Source organism: Phyllostomus discolor, chromosome 5 (assembly GCF_004126475.2).
Source record: "Phyllostomus discolor isolate MPI-MPIP mPhyDis1 chromosome 5, mPhyDis1.pri.v3, whole genome shotgun sequence".
Classification (NCBI taxonomy): domain Eukaryota; kingdom Metazoa; phylum Chordata; class Mammalia; order Chiroptera; family Phyllostomidae; genus Phyllostomus; species Phyllostomus discolor.
In genome coordinates this window covers 68,459,061-68,484,721 of record NC_040907.2, presented here as the reverse complement: position 1 = coordinate 68,484,721, position 25,661 = coordinate 68,459,061, and the positions used below count along the sequence as shown (strand labels likewise).

Here is a 25,661-nt window from a genome sequence, read left to right as displayed (position 1 = left end):
AATTTAAAGGCAGATAAAGTGCTTTCCAGATAAGAAAAAACTAAAGGAGTTCATCATCACTAAACCATTATCATACGAAACATTAAAGGGACTCATTTAAGAAGAAGATCAAAACTATGAACAGCAAAATGGCAATAAAGACATATCCCTATTGACACCTGAATCTAAAAAAACAAACCAAGCAAATGAGAACAGAGACAAAATTATGGACATGTAGAGCATATTGATGGTTTCTAGAAGGAAGGGGAGTGTGAGGGAATGGGCAAAGAGGTGAGGGGATAAGAAGTGCTAGTTGGTAGTCATAGAATAGCCACGGGGGTGAAAGGACAGCACTGGAAATGGAGAAGCCAAGGAACTTATACAAATGACCCACAGACAAGAACAGTGGCATATAGATTGCCTGAGGGAGTGTGGGATGCTGGGTGAAAGGAGGCAAAGGGAGAAATATTGGGACAACTATAATAGCATAATCAATAAAATATTATTAAAAAATAAAATGTATATGATGGACAGGAAGTAACACGCTATGTATGGATGACGTTTAGACCCAGATAGTGAAGTGATCTAGAAAGAGAAAACCAGTCTAATGCAATTTCCAATTTTGAAAGTGTTTACTAATAAGCCCAATAGCTGTGTACAGTCTGGCTTTATTGGTTGAACATTTCCCCAACAGCAACGGAAGAAGAAGAAAAAAATCATACCCTGGCACCTCTGAGGCATGGAATTGATGACCTTAGAGAAATATCTAAGGGATGAGCTGATTAAAACTTGAATTTCTGAAGTTATACATTCTCTCCCTGGTAAGGGTATAGTAGCAGTACAGTTGCTATAGGGTTCATCTGCACATGATTAAAAACCAGACATCAAGTAAATCTTCTCAAGATCAGAAGTTTCTATTCTTGAGGAAAATTAAATGCCATTAGTCTGGTAGAAGAATTAACACTGAAAAACTTAGACCATAATTTCCTGAGTCACTACTATATAGAACAAGAATATATAGTTAAACAGAACTGGAGCAGTTTTTCACATCCTGATTCTCCCTCCATCATAGCACCTAAGAAAACATAGTGTAATTGTCTATTTATTTATCATTTTACCTCCTACCAGTGAGCTCCTTAAAGCTAGGCTCCATCCTTCTTCACATTGCCTGGTGCGAAGTAGGTATAGAATAAATAAATAAATAAATACTGTGCCCCTCTCCCCAAAGGAAAACAAAGCACAATACCAAGTGCACATATTTATAAAATTGGATGCCAGTGAACATCTGGAATATTTGGCTTCTAGCTACCTTCCTCTGAGATGAAACAATTCACTTCACACATCCTCCAAATTGCCAAATGATGTCAGCCTGGAGATTCCTAAAGCCAGAGCTAAGTGCTGACTCATTTAAGATACACAAAGGGTGCCAGACTTGGGGAGGCAGTATCCATTTATTCCTGAGTAAAAAAGAGACCATGAAATCTACATTAGGATTATGTCTACATTTTGATGTTTTAATAAAGGCAATTCCACTGTACTATCACTGTAAATACAGACACACTGGCTTTTCCATGGGTACAATCACTCATATATACCATGAATGTGTGTGTGTTTTTAAACCCCGATGAGCTCGAGACTTTTCAGCCATCAAGGATGCTTTCACTTCCTGTATCTTAGCTGCATGTTAGCTGTGTTTGCTTTCTTCTTTTGAGGAAAGCTGCTCCAAGATACAAAAGGAATTAGAAAACAATTTCAAAAATGAGGGAGTGAATGAGATTCAAAACTTTCCATTTTGCTTCATAACAGTTTTTCATTAGCCAAGTGAAGTAATGAATTATTTGACCCATGGTATTGTGAGATTTAAGTGCAAAGCATACATCTGAAAGTCAAAACCAAGTGAGAAAATTCAGCGGATGTAAAAGAACTACAGATAATCATGAGGAAGATACAATTTATGATTCATACAAGAGGCAATTTGCTTGTTGTTTGAAAATTTTGAAGTATTTATCATTATGCTCTTGAAGTAATGAAGAGAAAGCTCTTTCTGAAGCAAGCCTCAGGAACTGAACTCTTAGTTCTGTTCTCGACTAACTAGTGTCTGCATACCCTGCAGTTCATGGAGAGATCTGTAAGCAGGATGAAGATGAAAAAAAATCTCTGGGAGAGTTCAAAGAGAAACATAAATCCTCTGGAGTATCCACACGCAATGTACAAACAGCCCAAAGTTAGAGAATTCTAAATGTAGGAAGAATCCAAATAAACAAACAAACAAAAATAACTGTACTAAAAAGATGTTTAAAAAATAATCATTTATAGTAAATTTTTAGAAATTTACTATAATGACCAAAGAATGATTTGCTACAGGGCTCAGCAATAAATGATACCAACTGCCAGGCTGTGGTCCAGTCTATGTGGAGGAAGAGATGGCATCACTTATGAGAGAAAGCTGTACCTTGTTGGGACATCATGAAAGGTTTGTAGCTAAGACAAGAGTGGTAGCAATTCTTAGTCACTTACATGTGTTGGATGCTAGGACAATTTAGTTTTTCAGCCACATGCTTTGTAGACTCTTGACATATCATTAATTTGGATAAGAAAGGTTCCACTCCAGGCAGATAGACCTTTATCGTATAAAGTGAATTTCAGTTATCAATTTTTTCCTTTTTTCTGGCTCATCTAGATGATCTCTGGTTGCAACTCAGCACTATTCTTCGTTCCTCCTTTCTAGGAGAAAGAGGGCTGGTAGAGAAGGCAATGTCAAAGGGAAAGTATTGAACATTTGTGCTCATGAGAGGTTGTGGTTTTGAATGTAGTGAGTGGGGCTCTCCATTACACTCTTTAGAGCTTCTCTTGGGAGTCATCCCTGTGAAGTCTTCTTCTTCCTTGAAGCTGGTGTGATGTGATGGGTTTGAAACTGCCTGTCTCTTAGAAGTGGATCAGACCCTACAAGAACAGCTCAGACAAGCTTTCCTCTTGGCTTCAGGGATACTCAATAATCAATCTCCTCCCTCCTTCTCCCTTCCCTTTTCCCCCTCTTCCCTCTGACTCATCCTTTCCTGAGTTCCTCTTTTCTCACTCTCAGTATGCAGAGATTAAAGTGCAGGGAAAAAGGATAAGGAAGCTTCCTGATCTGCCCTTTTGTCTTCTTCTGGTCCAGGTCTCAGAGGCCGTCAGTGCTTAGGAGAGGAAGTCTTGTGATTTCCCTGAGGTCTGGCTGAGCTCACCAAAAGATTAATAGTGAAGTTTGGGGCCTGAGCTTAGATGTCATTAAATGTTCTTTTGTCTGGTATTGACCTCTGTTTATAAAGCTCCTTCAGATTCTTCTGGGAGAGGGAAGCAGGTAGCTATGGCAGGGAAGGACTGGGGCACGTGGTCTCTGATCTTAGACTTCTCGGTCTGTTTGCCAGGGATGCCACTAATCACACTTACAATGATGATGGAAATGCCCCACATGAAGACAAGGCATTTGAAGTCTATATAATTAAAGAGACTAAGAATAATATTTTGTTACATGTTTTTTACAGTAAATCTGTGAAACAGAAAGGTATTTATCCTGCTCCATTTTTAAAAGATTTTACTTACTCATTTTTAGAGGCAGGGAGAAAGACAGGGAGAGAAACACCCATGTAAGAGAGAAACACCAAATGGCTGCCTCTCATATGTGCCCCAACTGGGGACTGAACCTGCAACCCGGGTGTGTCCCCTGATGGGGAATCGAACTGGTGACCTCTCACTTTGTGGGATGATGTCCAACCAGCTGAGCCACATTGGTCCAGACTATCCTGCTCATTTGATAAAACTGAAGCTCAAGAAAATTTTAAGTGTTTTACCTAAAACCATATGAGAGTCCCCATGTTTTCTGTATGAAGTTTTGGAGAAAGATTTAACTTTGCCCTTTAAATTTATTTGGCCTAGCTGAAATTATAAAAATCAAACCAGGTTTTTGTATTTCCATTGAGCATATGTGGTCTCTTACAAGGTAAAATGATGATGTAGTAGACAACCTGTCTGTTAGACACAAGACTTGCTCTTGGTAGTGCAGAATTTCTAAAATATCAAATTAAGCGACTAATCAACACAGCCACGCACAAGTAATCCAGAAGGCAATATTCCTATCACATTTCCTGATCATGCATGAAGCACTTTCTGAGTCCAATATCTAACACCTACATTTTAACAGTTAATATCCACACCCCAAAACATAAGCTAACATGTTTGAACTCAAGGTTACATACCCTTAGCTTTGGGTATCAATGCAAAGACCCTCACCAGCTCTGAAGGACTAGTACGAGGATACCTTGCATAGGGAGACGTCAGCTCAATTTGTAAAAGAGCTGACCCTAACATTGCCAGTTAGCATAGTGTACTTCTCAGGAAAACTAATATTTGAATTTGCTATTACATGATAAAAAGTCACCATGTACATTTAACAGCCTTTATTCCTTTATTCTTAGAAAGAGGAAGTGTGTTACATCAAAGAAGTTGCAAGTCTTTATTTGCTAGAAACTTCCAAGTTTACTAAATTTTACTTTTCCTCTCAAGTCTTATTCTTTGTAACACAACATATACTTTTTTTTTTCAGGAATACAACTTAAATCATCCTACACAGAATATTGAGAAATTTGAATTCCCCAAGCAGACTTTGCTGTTCTTCCAACCTTTACAGCCATTGCAATATGTCATTACAATGTGAACCCCCAATCACAAACACACACACTCTGCAGCAATTATCTCATGTCTTAGAAGGACAGATACGAATGCCTATCTTTGCAACAGTTTGTCTTCAGGGCTGAAAGCAAATTTTGTGTTGTCAGAACTCAGCCTAGTGCCTAGAATAATTGGTACAATGAGCCCTAACTGGTGCGGCTCAGTGGATTGAGTGCTGGCCTGTGAACAAAAGGGTCACCAGTTTGATTTCCAGTCAGGGCACATGCCTGGGTTGCAGGCCAGGTCCCCAGTGGGGGTGGGGGTGCATGAGAGGCAACCACACACTGATGTTTCTGCCCCTCTCTCCTTCCCTTTCCCACTGTCAAACAAACAAACAAACAAATAAATAAAATCTTTTTTAAAAAGCATAATTGGTACAATGGATGAATGTGTCGTTTTGTCTCTTCAACTATTTCTTTTCTTTTTTAAAGATTTTATTTATTTATTTTTAGAGAGGGAAGGGGGGAGATGGAGAGAGAGAGAGAGAGAGAGAGAGAGAGAGAGAGAAACATCAATGTGTGGTTGCTAGGAGCCATGGCCTGCAACCCAGGCATGTACCCTGACTGGGAATTGAACCTGTGATGCTTTGGTTCGCAGCCACGCTCAATCTTCTGAGCTACGCCAGCCAGGGGACTATTTCTTCTTTTTTTTTAATCGACTTTAGAAAGAGAGGAACATGGATTTGTTGTTCTACTTATTTACGCATTCATTGGTTGATTGTTCTTTGTGCCCTGACTGGGGATTGAACTCAACCTTGCTGTATGGGGATAATTCTCTCTCCAACTGAGCTACCTAGCCAGGGCCTCCTCAACCATTTCTTAAGCTTCTTTGGAGCATAGATGAGATCTTAAGTTGTTCTGTATTCCCCATGTTACTTAACACAGTGCTGGGAACCTAGTCAAACTCCATAAATATGCACTGATTTATTTGCCATAAAGGAGAGCATTTCTCCCTAACCTAGATACATAAAAACAGAAGCTAGATATTAATCTGTCAAGAGTGGTATAAAACAAGCCCTGGCTGGCATAGCTCAGTGGATTGAGCGTGGGCTGGGAACCAAAGTGTCCCAGGTTCGATTCCCAGCCAAGGTACTTGCTTGGGTTGCAGGCCATAACCCCCAGCAGCCGCACATTGATGTTTCTCTCTCTCTCTCTCTCTATCTCCCTCCCTTCCCTCTCTAAAAATAAGTAAATAAAATCTTAAAAAAAAACAGCATAAAAAAAAGAATGGTATAAAACAGATTTTTACGTTTAATGGGAACTTATACATAATCGCCTCTAAATTCTCTTCCAATTTTGAAACTGTTATTTTTACATTTTTAAAGAGATTTAACTAGCATAGGCCTACAACCTTCATGGATCAGAATAAACCAGTGTCATGAAATATCAACATTACTCAAGAACTACTTGACTTTAGGTAAAGATGGAGGTGTAGGTAAACACAGCTTGCCTCCTCGAAAAACCACATCAAAATTACAACTAAACTATAAAGCCACCATCACTCAAACTGAGTTGAATAGAAGTCTGACAACTATGGAATTAAAGAAACCACATTCAACCTGACTGGTGGAGGGGTGGAGGAGTGGAACAGGCTGGCCTTACATCTATATGTGGTACATAAAAATTTGGGAGGGATAGCTTGGGAGTGAGGAGTCCCAGGCCAACACCAAGCCCCCCAGCCCAGGGTTCCAGGGCCAGGAAGATAAGTCCCCATACCTTCTGGCTTCAAAAACCAGCAGGGATTGAGTCACTGGAAGAAACTTCTAGAGTCCCAAGCAGTTCCTCTTAAAGAACCCACACATGGACTTCTGAGCTCCAGCACCAGGGTAACAGCTTGAAAGGCATCAGTGGCACACAGGGAGGAACTGAAGTGTCTGGCATCAGGGCAAGAGCTGGGGAATAGCATTCTCCCAGACAGAAAGGTAGGCAGAGGCTACTGTTTCTTTTCTGAACTTGTCTTCCGCAGGGCCACAGAGCAGGCAGGCCGATGCCATACCTGAGACTCTATCAACCTGGCTATCACTGTTTGCTCTGCCTTGGAGATGCCCTGAGGCTTTATCTCACCCAACTTATAGGCCCACCCAGGCAGTTAACAGTGGCTTTTACACATGAATGGCTGGTCTTGGCTCATGCTTCACAACTTCCTAAATTCTCTCAAATAATCAACAGCAGCTTCAGTGAGCTCTCAGCCCTAAACTTCTTGAAAGTGGCTGCAGGTATGGCACTCTCAGAAGGCAGCCTAGGTTCACAGCTTGGCTTCACCTGGGAACCTTCAAGCTCAGCAGAAGTAGCAGCCATCTCCAGATTGCTTTATAGCTCATGTAGAATGGCCCTGTACAGAACTCAGGTGGGGACTGACCTTGGCCCACCACCTGGGAAACCCCAGAGCTTGCAAACCCAATGGACAGCTACAGAATATGTTGAAGCACCACCACCCTGCCCCTGAACAGCTGACCCTCCATGGACAGTGGAGGTTGGTGGTCAGCAGTCACAGCCAGTCCTTGCAGCTGCCTGGCCTGGGTAAATCCCTCCCATTAACCTGCCAACAACAATCTAGGCTTAACTAAAGAGGAGGGTATACCCAGCCCACACAAAGGGCACATCTTGAGTACCCAGCTTTAGTGATAGGGAAAGCTGTGCCACTGTACATATAAGACACCTACTTCATTAGGCCACACTACCAGGACATGGAGTCAAAGCAGCTCTACAAAATACATAGAAACAAACACAGGGAGGCTACCAAAATGAGGAGACAAAGAAATGTGACCAACTGAGAGAACACATCAAAACTCTAGAAAAAGAACTAAACAAAATGAGCCATCTATCAGGTGCAGAGTTCAAAACACTGGTTATAAGGATGCTCGGGGAACTTAGTGAGGACTTCAACAGCATAAAACAGATCCAGTCAGAAATGAAGGATACATTAATTGAAATAAAGAACAATTTACAGGGAAATAACAGTAGAGTGGAGGAAGCCAAGAATCAAATCAATGATTTGGAACATAAGAAAGCAAAACACAACCAATCAGAACAACAAGAAGAAAAAAGAATTAAAAAAAAAAGAGAGGATAGTGTAAGGTGTCTCTGCAAGTGTTCCAATATTTATATCACAAGGGTGCCAGAAAAAGAGAAAGGGCAAGAAATTGGAAATTATTTGAAAAATAATGAAAGAAAACTTCCTTATTTGGTGAAGGAAATAGATATGCAAGTCCAGGAAGCACAAAGAGTCCCAAACAAGATGGTGCAAAAAGGCCCACTCCAAGACACATCATAATTAAAATGCCAAAGATTAAAGATAAAGAGAGAATCTTAAAAGCAGTAAGATAAGAGCAGTTAGTTCTTACAGGGGAATTTCCATAAGACTGTCAGCCGATTTCTCAAGAGAAATTCTTCACGGTAGAATGGATTGGCAAGAGATATTCAAAGTCATGGAAAGCAGGGACCTACAGCCAAGATTGCTCTACCCAGCAAAGCTATCATTTAGAATTGAAGGGCAGATAAAGAGCTTCCCAGACAGGAAAAAACTAAAGGAGTTCATCATCACCAAACCATTATTATATGAAACGTTAATGGGATTTCTTTAAGAAGAAGATGACCAAAACTATGAACAATGAACTGGCAATAAATACATACCTATCAACATTTGTATCTAAAAACCAAACTAAGCAAACTAGAAAAATAGGGACAAAATCATAGATATGTACAGCATTTTGATGGTTTCCAGATGGGAGGGGGTTTCTAGGTGGGAATGGGAGAAGAGGTGAGAGCATTAAGAAGTACAAACAGGTAGTTACAGCACAGCCATGGGGATGTAAAGTACAGTACAGGACATGGAGTAGGCGAAGAACTTATGTATACATGAGCTCTTGACAGGAACAATGGTGTGGGGACTGTCTGAGTGAGTGGGGGGGGTGCTAAATGGAGGGTAGCTAACGGGAAAAATGGGACAACCGTAACAGCATAATCAATAAAATTTTAAAAAATCTTCGAAAGACTTCAGTATATTAGTTAATATACTGTATCACTTAGAATAATATAAATGACTCTTGATTTATGAAATCTTTTGAAACTATTTCCTTTTTAATGATACAGAACAAATCACATAGCACAGGGTGCTCGTAAACATAAGCAAGTCCTCAGTAATTCACTTGAAAATGGTTGTTTAGAATGAAGGCACCATTTCCCTACAAAACAACATGGAGGTTTTCAGACTCTCAGGGCAGCTCATGAAGTTCCATGCAGGGAATAACATCAGGTACTAATACTGTTATATAACTTCACCACCACTCATAATTATTAACTTTAGGATCTTGGCAATACCCTTGTCCACACCACATCCGTATGAATGGCCGTCATCAGATAAGGAAAACCTACTTTTCATCATGACAGTCAACTAAAATTCTATTATAAAAGAACCACATTTGGATAAAACATAAATTCTAGGTTCTGTAAAATACAGGGTGGGGCAAAAGCAGGTTTACAGTGTTTGCATGGAAAATAGTACAATAATTAAGTAATAATACAAAAATAAACTTTGACATACAACTGTAAACCTACTTCTGCCCCACCCTGTAGACTCCATTGGTCTCACTGAGAAAACTCTGTGACTGGGCCTATGAAGTGCCTGAATTTCTGCAGCTTCTTAAGTTTCTTGGCCATAACAGCATGATTTCTTTTTCTACCCAGATTTTAGCTGTAGTTTTCCAACATATGAGGTTGCATAAGCATTAGAAACCAGGATTTGTTGGTTTTTTTCAGAGCATACCTTTGCAGTACATCCTCAAAGGACTTCCCCCCAAGTTTACTTCACAAACATGAGGCCTTCTCTCATTTCTTTGGCACTGAATTTATGCTAATTATTCTAAGGATGATGAACTACAGAAGGCCACGGTTAATCTCTGATAATACTAAAGAAAAGTCATTTGTTACTGGCTGCTTTTTATACTTTTTTCCAGGAAGTCTGATTTTTATTATCCCCTCATTAATTACCCCAAAGTTTTATTTCATCAGTGTATGAGGTAATTTGTAAGTTGCATTTGTATAGTTATTTTTATTAATACAGTAAATTCTTAGAGATGCTGGAGCACATTAATGCATTCACTCAACACATTTGTTTCTCGGGTGCATGTTAGGCCTGAGACAAGCAAACAGGTGCAAAGATGAACCAGACACAAATCCTGCCATTAGCAGCTTTATGTCTTGTAGCACCAGCGATATGTGCTCCTAACATGTTCTGCTACACTTTGGCCGATTAAGTGTCAACAGTGAGGTGATGCTCATTGTTGGCCCCAGGTTGTAAACACTGTAGTATTAAATTCTTTGTCCTAACTCTGGCAAGTGGTATTTGAAGTTGGAAGCTTAAATCTAAGACACCAGATGTTTGGGGAAGCACGAGTGCTCCGAGGCATTAGCAGTGATGCTCAATTCATGTCAACAATGATGTCAAACCCTACCAAGTGGATCCAAGTAAGAAAAAGCCGAAAGGGGCCAGTCTCCACCATGCTCCTTTTATGCCTGCCGCACTGGCCTCTTCTGTGGACTTTGCCTGGAATATTCTCCCTCCAGACACCCACAGACCTCCCTAGCTCAGTTGCTTTAGTTCTCCTCAAATGTCACCTTTGCAGAGAAAACTTCCTTGACTACTCTATTTTAAGTAAGACTTCTGTCACTTTGCCCTTAACACTGTGTTTTTTTTTCCCCCTTAAAGCACTTATATCTGACATTGTATTTTAAATGCATTGGTTCATTTTATTTTTTGGCAAGGTCTTGTCATTTTAATCACAGCCTAATCCACTGCCCAGAACTATCTATCACATTGGTCTCATGACTCATGAATTCTCCTTGTAGCCTCCCTTCCACCAGGCCACTCAGTCTCTGAAAGGGGATGTCCAGTTTCAGCCCTGCAGCTATCTGCGGTCTGCTCCTGTTCCCTTCAATCTTCTTAACTTGAAGCTAACAATACCTTCACCCAGGCCTCATATAAGGGGTCTGTGGTCTCTCTTCCACTGTTCACAATATCTCAGTTTATGGTGTAAAATACTCAAACATGAACATAATATCTCTGTAATTCAAAGGTCTTAGCCCCCTTCCAAGGCCATTAGGTGGTCACTGTACATTAGCACATGGCAAAATGTCTCACCTACACTTCCTCCTCACTTATCCCCTTCATTTTGCAGAACAAACTCTGGCAGGCACCTACATGTGCCTGCTACTGTTCTTGGTTCCAAGAATATGGAAGTAAACCCTCCTGATGAGGCTTGGCCTTAGTGGAGTTTATACATTTTTGTTTTTGAAACAGAAGGTTGAAAAATCTTATAGCTAATGATTTTCCACACTTATGAAATTTAGAGTTAAATTTCCTGCTTATGAAATACAAAAGAAATATTTGCATAGAGATTTAGAAGTTTACAGTTGAAGAAAAGGATGGAATTTAGATGGAATACCTGACTCAGAGTCTATAAATGAAATCTGAGAATTTAGTTTACATAGTTACTGGGATTTGTGTGGAGGGGTGAGGCAGGTGAGGGGGGGCCACAAGGGTGAAGGGTTGAATTATCCACATTACTCAATGCAGAATATCATGTCAGCTCCTGCAAAGCCCCTTCCTCCCCTTCTCCCTCTCTTCCCCTTTTCTTTGTCTCCTTTCTCCTTCCTTCCTTCCTCCCTTCCTTCCTCCCTCCCTCCCCCCCTCCTCTCCCTCCCTCCTTTCCGTCTTGCTCGCTCTCTCTTTCTTCTATCCATCCGCATGCACCCTTCTACTCCCTCTATCACCATAAATGGTACTCTTCATATAAATTTTGATATAAGTTTCTCAAGCTTTCTCAAAAAATCAAATTAGAATTTTATAAATATTGCTTTAAATTCATAACTTAATTTGTGGGGACTGGACATCTTTGTCATATTGTCTGTGCCATCCAAGGACATACAATACCTTTCCATTTATTCAAATTGTCTTATATATATCATTTAATAGACATTTAATAAGTTTTCTATGAAGTTCTTGTGTATTCTTTGTTAGCTTAATTTTTAGATACTTAACATTTTTTGTTGCTAATTTGATTGTATCTTATTTTTTGTTACACCTTTTAGTTGGTATGTATCTTTCTCACTGGGAGTGTTTATTTCATATTTTTAAAAGTGGATGCAAAACAACAGTCTGAATTAATTGTATTTTTTTAAATATAAAGGCTAGGTATTCCAAAACAATAGAATTATAAACATTAAATCTGCAGGCATTTATAAGGAAAACAGTAGTGTAGGGGGAAGAAGGAACAGCATTCTTTTGGTTAAAGAGAAGACTCCAGATATAATCTAGAAACTTCCCAGCTTTGCAATTAAAATGTTGTCCCAGTGTTAGCCCAAACCTTACCACAGAGCCCTCTGTGTGGTGGCTGCGAGGATCCAAATGTTGTCAGTGTTCTCAGTGAAATGGGGAAGAAAGCACTGTGACAGGAACCGAGTGAGGGTGGGGAGGAGGGGTGAATCTGTGTGCCTGGCAGGGTTAGGGGACTGCAGAGGACCTCCAAGTCCAGGGCTCTAATTAGAAATACATGATCATCTCCTCCGTATCATAGCAAATCTGCTTAACAGAGCTCTTTCAACACAGGTTTTGGTGATTTGCCACCCAGGATCAACAGCAGAGACCAAATATAATATAAGGTAAATTTCATTTGCTTCTCGTAGAAAAAACCTAGTATTCTACCAGTGCTTTGTTGAGGGGAAAGATGTATTATTAAGCAATCAATAGGCAACATGATCAGAACCATGCATAATAGTGAGATCAAACAAAATGCTCCTCATTCACTGACTGGCATCAGATGATCTAAGAAAAGCATTTAGATTCATGCCCTGTGTTAAACCCAAGAGGGTGAGGTGAAAGGCACTCATATATTATTCTTGTGGCCAGGAATTCACTGCACATTAAATTGTCAAGGTGATGGATGACAAGAGGCAAAGTTCTAGGGAAGATCAAAAGTATCAGTTTGACTAAACCACCATAACAAGACAGTCCTAACTTAAGCATATTTTTTGTTACTAGATATAAGAGATTTTGAAATAATGTTTTTGTCTTATAATATCAACAACTATTCCTACAGAGGTGAGAAAGGCTGTTTTCTAAAAGACATCAATGACTTTTGTTTTATATTCTCCAAAGGCCCAAGTAGAATGGTGGGTGACATGTGAGTACATAGACACTACACAATAAAACAGAGAGGAGGTCGTCATTTTATGCCTACTGATTAGTGCTATCAGCTTTTCATTAGTATTCTGAGTTTCACCTTAAAGAACTGGCTAATCTAAGAATTTCTGAGCGTCAATCTCCAAATTCATATTTTGCAAAAGAAAACGATCTACAAGAAATCCTGACAGTATTGGGCAGATGAGGTGGGGGCAGAGAGATAGCAAGAATTCAGGGTGCATTATCAAAGTGAACTCTTCTGAAGTTTCTTTGGGGTCTCTATAATTCACCAACTACATTTTCCAGTGAACTACCTGTGACAATTTCTCCTGAAGGCCATTGACCATGAAGTTGATGCTGATGGTTCTAAGTCAGAAAAGCAGAAGTTAACTTCATTATGCACCAAAAATCAAAGTGGGGATCAACTCCGACCAACAAGGTCAGATGTCCTAGTGTGACCCTGCTGGCCAGTTTGCTTCTGGCGACTGGGCAAAGCCTGCAATGAGTACCTGTAGGTGGTTTCAAGCCATTGAAATCATTCTCTTGGCTCCCCTACCCCCACTCTACACACACTCATTTCAGAAAGCAGGAAATGTTTTTCCTGTGTAACAGTCACAGAGCGGTCCCTTAGGGCTTCTAGGGGGCTTGCATCTTCCAGTTCCTGTTTCTGGTTTCAAACAGCTAGCTCTATATTTGGTAACGGCCTGCCTGTGGGTTGTTTTGGAATTGGTCATAATAAGATAACCTGGAGTCCCTGAGCAGAGATCAAAAGCAATCTTGTTTTTCCAGGAAGCAACATGCTGACCTTTCAGGATTTGGTCTATCTCACTAAGTGTGTTGAGTTTTTGAATAATGCTGTTTATAGCAGAGTTGGGTGTTTACACTATTGGTCCTTATGGGTGTATGACTGCACAGGAATAAGATACTACATATACTCTCCTGCTTTTAGATGAGTTTATATTTGTTTCTTATGTGGGCTGATATAATTTAAGCAACACTCTTTATAGTATATGCTCTTTTTCCATGGAAACTTGAGAGTAACTACTTGCTCAGAAATGAACAAATATTTGTCAGATGAGTGGGACAAGAGTGTTGATTCTAATCCTTTCACATCAGGGCAAGAAAGAACCAACACTCTGTTGACAAATAATAACTTCCTCTTCCCCCAGTATTTTCAACGTTAAACCTTTATGGTAGTGTTAAATCTTTGTGAACACAATCTTTTAGGAGTAAATAGATAATCAACTATTATTTGCCATCAGGAGAAGTAATTTAGAAAACTGTCAAAAAGCTAGTGGACTACTATTTTATCACTAATATGTGCTCTTCTCATTGAACCTTAGATTTCAATTTGTCCTGTTTTTGAATCCTAAGAGTTAACTTGTTTTGCAAATAAGATGAGAAATAATGATGACATTTTCATCTTACAAAGGGAAAATCAAGTCACAAAACCACGTATTAACCAGTGTAATATCACTTTGGAAATGTGACAGGAATCTGAGTTTCACAGAGAACATATTTGTGAAGTTGTCAGTCATTAAGTCAATTTCAAAGAATTATCATAGTAGGGCTAAAATAAGAACATCTTCCTTAGGGAATATTAATTTGTTATATGGATACTGGGTGATTTTACTCCTCCTTGTAATTTACACCATATTTTTATTTCCTGTTTCTTTAATGCTTACTATAGATTGAAAGTTACTCTTTTTATAGCAGGTGAATTATCTTAAAAAATCTAAACTGTAAATCAGGAAATTCACTTTTTATAACTTTCTATTTTTTTCCCTTTTAGTCATTGGTATTTGTTTTCATATTTAAAATCTTGTTTTACAAGCCAACATTTGGCCACACATCTGTGCAGCAGTAACGGTTCCACAATATTCCACAGCAAGCGTGCACAGGGCCTGCCACCAAACCATCCTGAGATCTGACCTTTGCTGCATCCCTCTCGGCTTTGGAACAAACTGTAACCTATTATCTTCAGAACTCTCTTCTGAAAAATGGGACTAAAATATATACTTCCACAGGTCTGTTCCGGGAGCTAAAGTCCATAAGAGATTCTAACTCCAGCACGGTTCCTGACGGGTGTCACTCAATGGAAGTGCTAACAGCATTCTGGATAAGACAGTTCTGTGTGAGGAAGTGCCCCCTGAATTGCCATCTGTGCTACTCAATGAGGGCTTTGTGACATGATCATACTACTGCTCTTGTTTACACTGATTTTTCCCATCCATTCCTCTTTAAAAAACATTTTTTAAAGTTTTACATACTCATTCTTTGAGACTCGCCTCAATTTTTACCTCCTCAAATCCCTAACTTCCAATAGCCAAGATGATGACAACATGTTTAATGCTCTTAAGTCACTTACACCCTGAATGACATTGCTTCTATATTTCTATGGTCTTCAGACTATTAGCAACCTGATGATGGCCCGGGCTGTGCTGTGTCTCTCTTTCAGTGTCTAGAGCCCCACATGCTGCCCAAGGTACGGCTGGTGCTCAGAGATGTCTGTTGAATAAAATGGTCCACTCCATCAATTTTCTGAACCAGGTGGTCTTCATATTCTGATGCATGCCAGGGATGTCCCTGTTTTAGGCCTATAACATCACCAGGGCCTTTCTAGTTCATCTCCATATTCAGGCTTACAAGATAACCATAAATCTCACTTGGCACCAGAATCACTTAGAAGGATACAGGATTAGAATCACAGCTTGCCAGCAAGGCATCATCAGGCTTCCTCTTTGGGGGGATCTTCATGACTGAGTAGTGGTCCACACTGCTGCCTGAGGCTAGGCTGTCCGAGCCTCTCCTCCCTGGATCACCTCAGGTGCCAGGAAAAGAGACCCACTGTAAGCAGATTCTAGATTTAGTGTGGCCTAAAAGCATGAGGTTCCAAAGAAGCCCACCACTCCTGTAACTCAACAGATACCTCTCCCATGTGTCAAAGGACATGCCTAGTTACAAGTGTCACCATAATCGTAGAAATCCTATGGTATGGCTTCCTATCAGCATTTATCATTCCCCAGCCCAGATGCAATTGACCAATCAGCAGCCATTTACATCATAAGCAATGTTGCCTAGTACACTGTAACATTCACCTTTAACAGATCTCCAGAGAAACAGAGTGAGAAAGTTGAGAAAGGTAAATGTCAAAGGATCCTGTGAATTCTTCGCCTGTGTGTCCCTGGCTCTTGCTGTTCCCTCTGCTTAGAAGACTCCTCTCCAGACATCTACATGGCCAGCTCCTGCACCTCCTTCAATTCGTTGGTCAAAGTCACCTTCCCAACAAGGCCTTCTCGGGCCACCCTATTTGAGAACTGCAACTCCTGATCTCAGCTGCTGGGACCTCCCACCATCCATGTATGTTTTATTTTCTTTTTCACTGTCCTTATTACCTTCTAACATGTAATTTACTAATTGATTTGCCTTATTCCGCTTGTTTTTTCCATAGAATTTAAGTTCCATAAACTTGGGGCATCTGTCTTTTATTTTTTTCCTTATGTAGAAGTAATTAATTCTTGGCTTCTAGAAGAGTTCCTGGCACAAAGTAGGTTCTTCAATAACTGTTTTATTTATGAATGAATTTATGCCCTTTCTCTTTTTCAAACTCTAGTTTTCACTGCATTCTTTTTTGAGAAACAGGGAAGGGCAACATTTTTTCAACCAACAAATAAAAGGCAGCATGGTGTTAGGGATTAAGAACAGGGAGTTTGGGCCCCAACTGCCTGGCTTTGAATAAGGGCTTTGCCACCCACCTTGAGAAGTTGCCCTAAATTCTCTGTACCTTAGCTGTCTCATCTGTAAATGGGGATAATAACAGTACATTCATCTTTGGATTGTCATGCGTATGAAATTACTTAAAATATATGTAACGTGTTCAGAATAATGCACTATGTGTTAACTAGTATTAAAATCAACTTTAAAAAGGCCTTTATTTTTACTCTGCACCATTTCTAACTACATTTCTCTTCCAAACTCCTCTTCCTCTCAGTCATTTTACTTGAAAGTTACATCTACACCACAGCCTTTCTTTTTCCAATTACAGTTTATATTCAACATTATTCTGTATTAGTTTCAGGTATACAACGTAGTGGTTAGACAATCATATACTTCATAAAGTTTCTCCTGATATTTCAAGTGCCCACCTGGCACCACACATATCAAATAATATTATTATTACACTACTATCAACTATATTCCCTGCTGTACTTTACATCCCTATGACTATTCTGTAACTACTACTTTGTACTTCTGGGTGAAAATGGCAAGGAAAGAAGTACCCCCCTCCCTTACTTCAACTTCCATTCACTTTTCTAACTACTGAAACTAAGATTTCTAAAGACCTTGCTGCTGCTTTTCTCTCCTTAGTCCATGAGTCACTTGTCCCCTGCCTGCCATCATTAACAACACCTGCCTTTGACTTCGGAGTCCCTCCTTTCCTGTTTCCACCCGTTCAGGTGGAAGCTGAAAAGCCCCTTACAGCTGCCCCTTCTCAGACGTCTTCAGAGGCACACCCACCTTTTCTTCTTTCACTCTTTAATGTTATTCCTAACACAGGGCACTTGCCAGTTCCCCTTGGGCGATCCACTGACGGCGGCTGTGGGAGCCAGGCCCACTGAGTTTCCTAAGGATGCCAAGTACTTTCTCACATCCATGACTTAGAACTTTCGTTCCTCTTCCTGGCACCTTCTCCCACCTTCATCTGCCTCTCCCTAACTTCAGCTAGTTTTCCAAATTTTAATATAACCTTTCCCCCTTTCTTTTGTTTCCAAGCCAAACACCTCTCCTTTGCACTACTTTATTGCTTATGGATGCATCTATCAGAGTATACACAGCCTTTTCTCATTGCCAGTTTATTTCGTTTTACCCCAGAAATAAATGGCTTATAGGTATATGGTTTGGGTTGGCCAAAAAATCTGTACAGTTTTCTTTTGTAAAACAGAAGACACATTTTTCATTTTTACCAATAGCTTTATTGATTTGGATATTTTGAGAATGTTGGCTATTGCCCACTATTGGCATCTAGTGGGTAGAGGCCAGGGGTGCTGCTAAACATCTTCCCTGCATAAGACAGCCCTGCAGCGAAGAATTATTTGGCCAAAGTGTCCATAGTACCAAGAAACTTTACAAAACACTTTTGACATATTCGATCAGTCCCAGCACCTTCTCCATACACTGCACAAATCTCATTTTGTGTTTCATCTGCATTTTTACCTTTCTTGAAATAATAAAGCATAATATGCCAAAAACGTTGCGTATTTTCTTCCATGTTCAATATTAAAATGGCTGCACAAGAATCCATCAATTTTGGTAAGATTTTTTAAATTGCACTCTGACTCAACAGCTGTCATATACAATCTAACAAAATTGTTGTGAATGAAGTTAAAGACAACGAAGTGCTAGTAGAGTCATCATATGGAAAAAGTGTAACGGGCTTTTTGGCCAACCCAGTATGTCCTCAAAGTACAGTGCCTGACATGTCGTAGGTATGTAAAACTAATCTGGATTCAATATATGAATATATAGCATCAATATAGAATACATTTTGATTGGGCTACATTTTAATTGAGAACTAAACAATGGATAAAATTAGTAATGATTTCTCATTAAAATGTCCTTCCAGAAAATGTTATCAGAGGTAAAGAAAAGAAAAAAGCTCTGTTTTGGCAATATAAATGGTGCTGTGGATACACATGCTATTATTTTACTATAAAGCCAACTTTAAAAGATAAGGGATTCTTTCCGTGTTACTGATGTCAAATATTATTTGACTCCAGTCAACTGCTGTTTGAGCTCAATGAAGCCTTACAAGTACCAAATTTACCTTATTAGAGAAGTTCAGTAAATCAGTGCTTCAGGCTTCCTGCCATGATTTTAAACAGCATCCACAAGATTTTAGTTGGTTAAAAATCACACAGCCAGCTGTTTTAAGAGGTTTCAGTGGCTGCCTTGCTCTGGCCCCCATCTGACATGCGTCTACTCAGCACCTACCTGTAAAGTACATCCAAACACACCGATCATCAGCATGGCCACTGAAAGGTAATCGGTGAACACATCCCACCACGGTTTCAGCACCCGGAAGGCAGGCTGCTGCTCAGAGAACTGCCGGAATTCTGTCACTGGAATCATGTTTCTGAGAAAGGAGAGATTACTAGTGAATTTACTGATCTTTAGGCACCACATACTCCACTGTTAACAACGTTCAAAATGCTACTCCAACCCTCCAGAAGACTGGTCTTGGTCAGACTAGGTCCTATCACGGCGCCCTGGGGTTTTCAGAAGCCATCGCCTCAAATAGTGAGCCTCACATGAAAAGCCTCACATGAATAGCAAATACCTTTGCTATTGTCCATTAAGGTGGTTCCCTTAGAATGCACGTGGACCAGAGAGACCACAGCCAGAGCCAGGGCAGTCTCTGAGTCCATTATTTCCTGGATTCCCTCTTTCCTTAAACAGAGTAAGAGGATGCCAGAAAAGGGAGAATCCAGCCTTTGAGATATTTTTGCTATTTATCTTATTATCTTGGGCTGCTGCTTTAAACTACTTTTTAAGTGCAATCTCAGCATTAGACTGTGTTAATTATCTACTGATGTGTGTAAAGTATTTTGCCTGCTCCTTGGAGAAGGCCAGCAGTTTTGCCATACGGTCCTTGTCTTTTAAGAGGCAAGATTTCATTGATGGTTAGGGGGGAAGGGTTGGAGAGATCTTCATTTTGTCTTGCATCTCCCTTCTTTGGTCCCTGTTCCTTTGAGTTGATATCTTTTCTCCATTTCCTGTACTTCTCATATTTTCCTGTGAGCCTCAAACTCACCCCTTATCTCTTCTGAGAAACCAGTTGGTCGTGAAAACACCCTTCTCTATCTAAATGACAGAAGATAAATGAATAGGGTGCAGGCACCAGAGGCTCTGGGGAAAGGGGAAACGACCGCATCCTTTTCTTGGTCTGTATTCTCCTTTTTGACCGCTCAGTCCCACTCCCTTTATTATGATCCAGGACCTGAACTTACTCATCCTGCTACTGTGAGAAGGAATATTCTTCCTTAAATTATGGCAACGAGTAAGAGTGGCCAAAGAGGACTACAAAACTTCTCTCCCTTTTGCCATCTTTGGATCTAATAATCTAGCACACTACATTTGTCATTGTTATTGAGCCTAATTTAAGAGCAGGGGAAAGGATACATTGAATACTTATTTTCCCAAGCCTTATTTCCTGGATCTTCTCTGCCTAATACTGAATTAAAGGCTGTACAATGAACAGGCCCAAGAAAAGCCAAGACTGATCTGAATTTCCTGGTGGTTATCTTTGGAAAGCCATTATGATGTCTCCATTCTGTCTTGCTGCTTTATGGGTCATTTTCTCGAGAAGTAAGGACCAATCTACTTGGCATCTGTGCATCTGCTATGATTTTCTGTTTTTTTACCACACAACTTTCTTAACTCCATTCTGTTACTACCACTAGCCTGCAAACTTCTTGAAGGCAGAACCTATGTTATGTGCATGTATTCTCAAAACACGTTATAGACAAGCAACACAAGCTAAGTAAATGTGTATACTTAGTGTCATTAAAATTTCATACTAGTTCAAAGTTTGACTTTCTTTGACACCTCATGACCCCTTTTCTTCTCAATGAATCATTACAATCTCACTGCCCCCAATTTTTTCTGGTAACAGTTGTTTTAGCAGCAGTCACAGACAGGTACTAACTCATCTTAATTTCCAAGTCTGCTTCAGAAGTTATTGTCTTATTCTATTATACATCCTCATCACTCATTACAATGTCTGTCAAACAAGAGGCCTTAAACAACTGTCTGTTGAATAATTAAATGAGTGAATTCAGATGCTCATTCATGGAACAATGCTTGTCCAAATTAGATTTGGAGTGACACCACTCAGCTGCAATGCCAAGTTCAGTACCTGTGCTCTAGTCTACTTTCTGTGACAGACCTGGTTGTTGTGTCTTTCATGATAAATGCCTGACCACCTTGGAAGGGCTCAGGCTTGTTCTCTGAAGTGGGGAAAAGTCCTAGGAATAAAATGCACCAATGTAGAGCAGTGGTCCTCAAGCTTTTTGATCTCAGGACTCTTTACACTCTAAAATAGAGGAGGTCCTCGAAGCGCATTTTTTAATGTGGGCTATACCTATCAATATTTGCCTTATTAGAAATTAAAACTCAGAAACCTAAAAAAATATAGCTCATTTAAAAATAATAAGCCCATTTCATAACATATATATTATAAAAATAACTATGTTCTATAAAACAAAAAAAAAAGAGAATAATGGCACTGTTTTTCAAGTCTATTTTACATCTGTCTTCATAGAAGGTAACTGGGTCCTCATATCTGCTTCTGCAGTCAGTGTGTTGAGGGTTGTGGTCTTGATTAAAACTTGTGAATCAGATATGTGTTTGGAAAAGAGGGAAGTATCTTCACAGCCATTTCATCTAATTGTGGATATGAATTTTTGATAGTATATCAAACTGACTTGGTTAGCTGCAATATAGAATCTCTAAACTATAAACTTTACAAACTTCTGATATTAAAACTCATTTGGGAGGAAAAGGCAGAAAAAACTGTACTTAAACAATTAAAAATAAATAAATTAATTAATTAAAAAAAAAAACATTTGTCTATCTTGCACTTCGAGTGAATTTTTCCCCCCACACATGATTTTGTAACATCATGCACTGGGCAGCTGGGAAAATATCTGATCACTGAGTCATGCAGCTCTTCCAAATGTTGACAAAATATATTACAAATCACATTCATTAGTATCACCACTGCTTTCATCAGAAAAGCTTTTAAGTAATGGGAAGCTGTCAGACTCATGGTGGTGAATACAAGATTTCCCAAATTCCAATCATCACTTGAAAGTCTGGATTTCATTTCTGGCAGCAAATATTATCGGTTGGTCTCCTTAAAGTGTCACTTCATTCATTTTGAAAAATACCTTCCACACACTCAAGCCTAAATAATCAGTTGTTTTATTTAAGTAAGACTGGGGTAATATGATAAAAGAGCTAATTCAACTTTCATCTCACATAAGGACTTTCTCTTGAGACACCCATTATACTTTAAAAGGTAGAGGTACTTTACATGTTTCCCCCTCTCAATACAGTGTATTATTAACACAATATGCATCCAAGAGTTGAGTTCTTAAAATATTAATTTTACTGCTTCAATGAAGACATAAAATGAAACTGGCAATTTTTTTAAAGTAGTGTGTGCTGATGACCAATTCAATCTCTACAGTAGAGTCTGCTGCCTCTATCCTGATTCTTCCTAAAGCACCTTACCCACCACTGCCTTGTACCATCAGTAAAAAAGGCAAAAAACATCTTAGCACTAAAAATTAATTTTGACTTCCAGTTAAGATGGCAGCATAGACAGGCATGGCTTGCCTCTTTGCACAACCACAGCAAAATTACAACTAAGATATAGAACCACCATTGCTCAGAACTGACAGAAATCGAGTTGAATGGAACTATAACAACTACAGAATTAAAGAAACCACATCCATTCAGACTGGTAGGGTAGGAGGGGTGAAGACACAGAATGGGCTGGTCCCACATCCATGGGTGGTAGGTAAATATTCGGGAGGAATATCTCAGGAGTGAAGAGTCCCAGCACCACATCAGGGCCTCCAGCCCAGGGTTCCAGTGCCAGGCAGATAAATCCCCACAGCTTCTGGAAGCAAAAACCAGTGGGGATTGAGTAAGTGGAAGAAACTTCTAGAGCCCCAACCAGTTCCTCTTAAAGAACCCACATACAGACTTACCTACTCAGACTTGCTCCCTCAGGCCTCTGGCGCTGAGGTGGCAGCTTAAGGGGCACCAGTGTTGTGCAGGGGAAGACTGAGGTGTCTGGCATCAAGGCAAGCAGAGGCCATTGTCCCTTTTCTCGGCCTTCTTCCCACAGGGCCGGGAGACTGATACCTGGCTAACACTGTTTGACTGGCCTTGGAGATCCCTGGAGACTGTGCCCCACCGAACTTATGGGCCCACTCAAGCAGCTTTTCCCTATGAATGGCTGGCCTTGGCTCTCACTGCACAACTTCCTAAATCCTTTCAAATAAGCAGCAGCTTGCTTCAGTGAGGCCCAGGCTGGGAACCAGCAGCCTAGATCCACAGCCCAGCACAAGTAGCAGCCATCTCCACTGCTTTATAGCTCAGGCAGGGTGGCCATGGGCAAAACACAGGTGGGGGCTGAACTTGCCCTGCACTATCTATGAAAAACCCCAGGGACAGCACACCCAGTGGACAGCTACAGACTGAGTTAGAGAACCACCACCCTGCTCCTGCACACTGATCCTCCACAGAGGGTGGAGGTTGGTGGTAAGTGGTCACAGCCAATCCTTGCAGCTGACTGACCCAGGTAAATCCCTCCCATTGATCTCCCAACAGCGACCAAGGCCCATTTACAAGGGGAGGGCACGCCCAGCCCACATTAAGGGTGCACTCTGAGTACCTAGCTTGGGAGTGACGTGAGGCCATGCTACTGGACCCTATAGGACACCTGCTACATTAGGCCACACCACCAAGACACGGAATCAAAGCAGCTCTACCTAATACATAGAAACAAACACAGAGAGGCTACTAAAATGAGGAGGCAAAGAAATATGGCCCAAATGAAAGAACAGATCAAAACTACAGAAAAAGAACAAAACGAAATGGAGATAAGCAATCTATCAGATGCACAGTTCAAAACACGGGTTATATGGAATGCTCAAGGAATTTAGTGAGAACCACAACAGCATAAAAAAAATCCAGTCAGAAATGAAGTGTACACTAATTGAAATAAAGAACAATTTACAGGGAAACATCAGTAGAGTGGATGAAGCTGGTAAATCAGTGATTTGGAACATAAGGAAGCAAAAAACAACCAACCAGAACAAAAAGAAGAGAATCCAAAAAAAACCAAAGATAGTGTAAACAGCCTGTGGGACAACTTTAAGCAGTTCAACATTCGCTTCATAGGGGTGCCATAAGGAGAAGAGAAAGAGAAAGAAATCAGAAGTCTATTTGAAAAAATAATGAAAGAAAACCTCCCTGATTTGGTGAAGGAAATAGACATGGAAGTCCAGAAAGCACTGAGAGTCCCAAACAAGATGGACACAAAGAAGCCCACTCCACGGCACATCACAATTAAAATGCCAAAAGCTAAACATAAAGAGATGGGAGAGGGGGTGTGAGAGAATGGGAGAGTGGTGAGGGGATTAAGAAGTACGAACAGGTAGTTACAGAACAGCCATGGGGATGTAAAGTATAGTATAGGAAAGGGAGTAGCCAAAGAACTTACACGCATAACGTGTGGACATAAACAAGGGTGGGAGAATGGTCTGAGGCAGTGAGGGGATGCTGGGTGGAGGGGGGCAAAGGGGGAAAAATCAGGACAATGTAATAGCATAATCAATAAAATGTAATAAAAATTAATTTTGAACTTGTGGCTTAGGCTACCAGTGTTCCATGAACAGCATTTTGAAAGCCACTACGGAAGAGGCTCATATTCCTTTACTTATGACTCTCCTTAACAAAGCAAAGTCCTGGGTACTGACTGTAGATGAGGTGCCCCCAGTCTTTGGCTTAGTTGCTTTCACAGGCATCATTCTCTTAACATGGAAAATAGACTAATAATCTAAGAAGCTTAAGTATTGTCCACTGCTTCCTAATACTGGCACAGCCTAGTTAAGACAAATCACAAGACCTGTTAGAGAAACAGCTGGTCAAGATGACATAGTCTTTACTGTTATAACTGAACTCTTAATGCGCTTACTCTCTTTTGGGTGTGTGTGTTTGTGTGCATGTGTATGCACATGCTCGTGTATGTACATATATACTACATATAAATGTATGTAGTATCCATGTATACATGTAGTATACATGTAGTTAGATGTATAATATACACACAGATATAAATACATATATACACAGACTTTGTTTTAACATATCACAAAGCTCAAAGCCAATATCAGTACAGTATTAATCTTTGGAATTAGTTTTGATACAAAAACAGACGCAGGAGGTTAAAGGAGGAGTTGACTAAAAAACTCCAAAACTAAAAAGGGAGTGGATGAAACTTTTGCTTTCTTAACTGAAAAAACTTCTAGTATTCTTATTTTTTAATTTATTATTTTCTTAAAATTTATCTCCCATTTATCTCCCTAATACCCTCTTCCACCTCCACCCCTCCCCCCAGCAATCACAACACTGTTGTCTGTGTTCATGAGTTCGTTCTTCTTTTTTGTTCAATCCCTCCACCCTCAGCCCCCTTCCCCAAGCTGTCAGCCTGCCCTCCATCTACGAGCCTGTCTCTATTTTGTTTGTTAGCACCAAATTTCAGCACCTCTGAAAGTCATACGTTACAGTGACAACTACATTTGATTTCTCCTTCATTGTTATTATAGTTTCCAGTGACTTGTGACCATTTCAAGAATTATCATTTGAAGCTGAAGGAGCTACTTCTGAATAAACTTCTGGGTTTAAATAGTTTTTCCCCTCTGAAGCTCAAATCAGCATAATTTTATTTTTATCAATGTTTTTTTGTTTTAGAAATGCAAATGAAAATCTTTATACTTCTAACTCCAATTTCCAATTTGTTATGTAAGATTTTAGTTTTCCTAATTAAATAATGTTTTTGGAAATATGGCATTTCAATTTCAATCAAGAGATCCTGGCATGTTAATTTAAAAATATATAATTTTACATTATTTCTGTGTCCTTTTCCAGAAATCAATGTGCACTTTCCTTTATTAAAAATACTTATTATCAAGTCATTTTAATGGCTTCATTAGCCACAAACC

General features: G+C 39.9%; 1 protein-coding gene across 1 annotated transcript in view; it reads right to left on the bottom strand.

Annotated features, from left to right (window-relative positions):
- Positions 1-25,661, bottom strand: part of LRRC8C (leucine rich repeat containing 8 VRAC subunit C) — a 92,561-nt gene that overhangs the window by 17,585 nt on the left and 49,315 nt on the right. The window contains exon 2 of the mRNA XM_028512368.2: positions 18,856-18,997. Within this exon, the coding sequence (XP_028368169.1) occupies positions 18,856-18,993 (138 nt within the window). The 5' untranslated portion in view covers positions 18,994-18,997. The remainder of the gene's footprint in view (positions 1-18,855; positions 18,998-25,661) is intronic.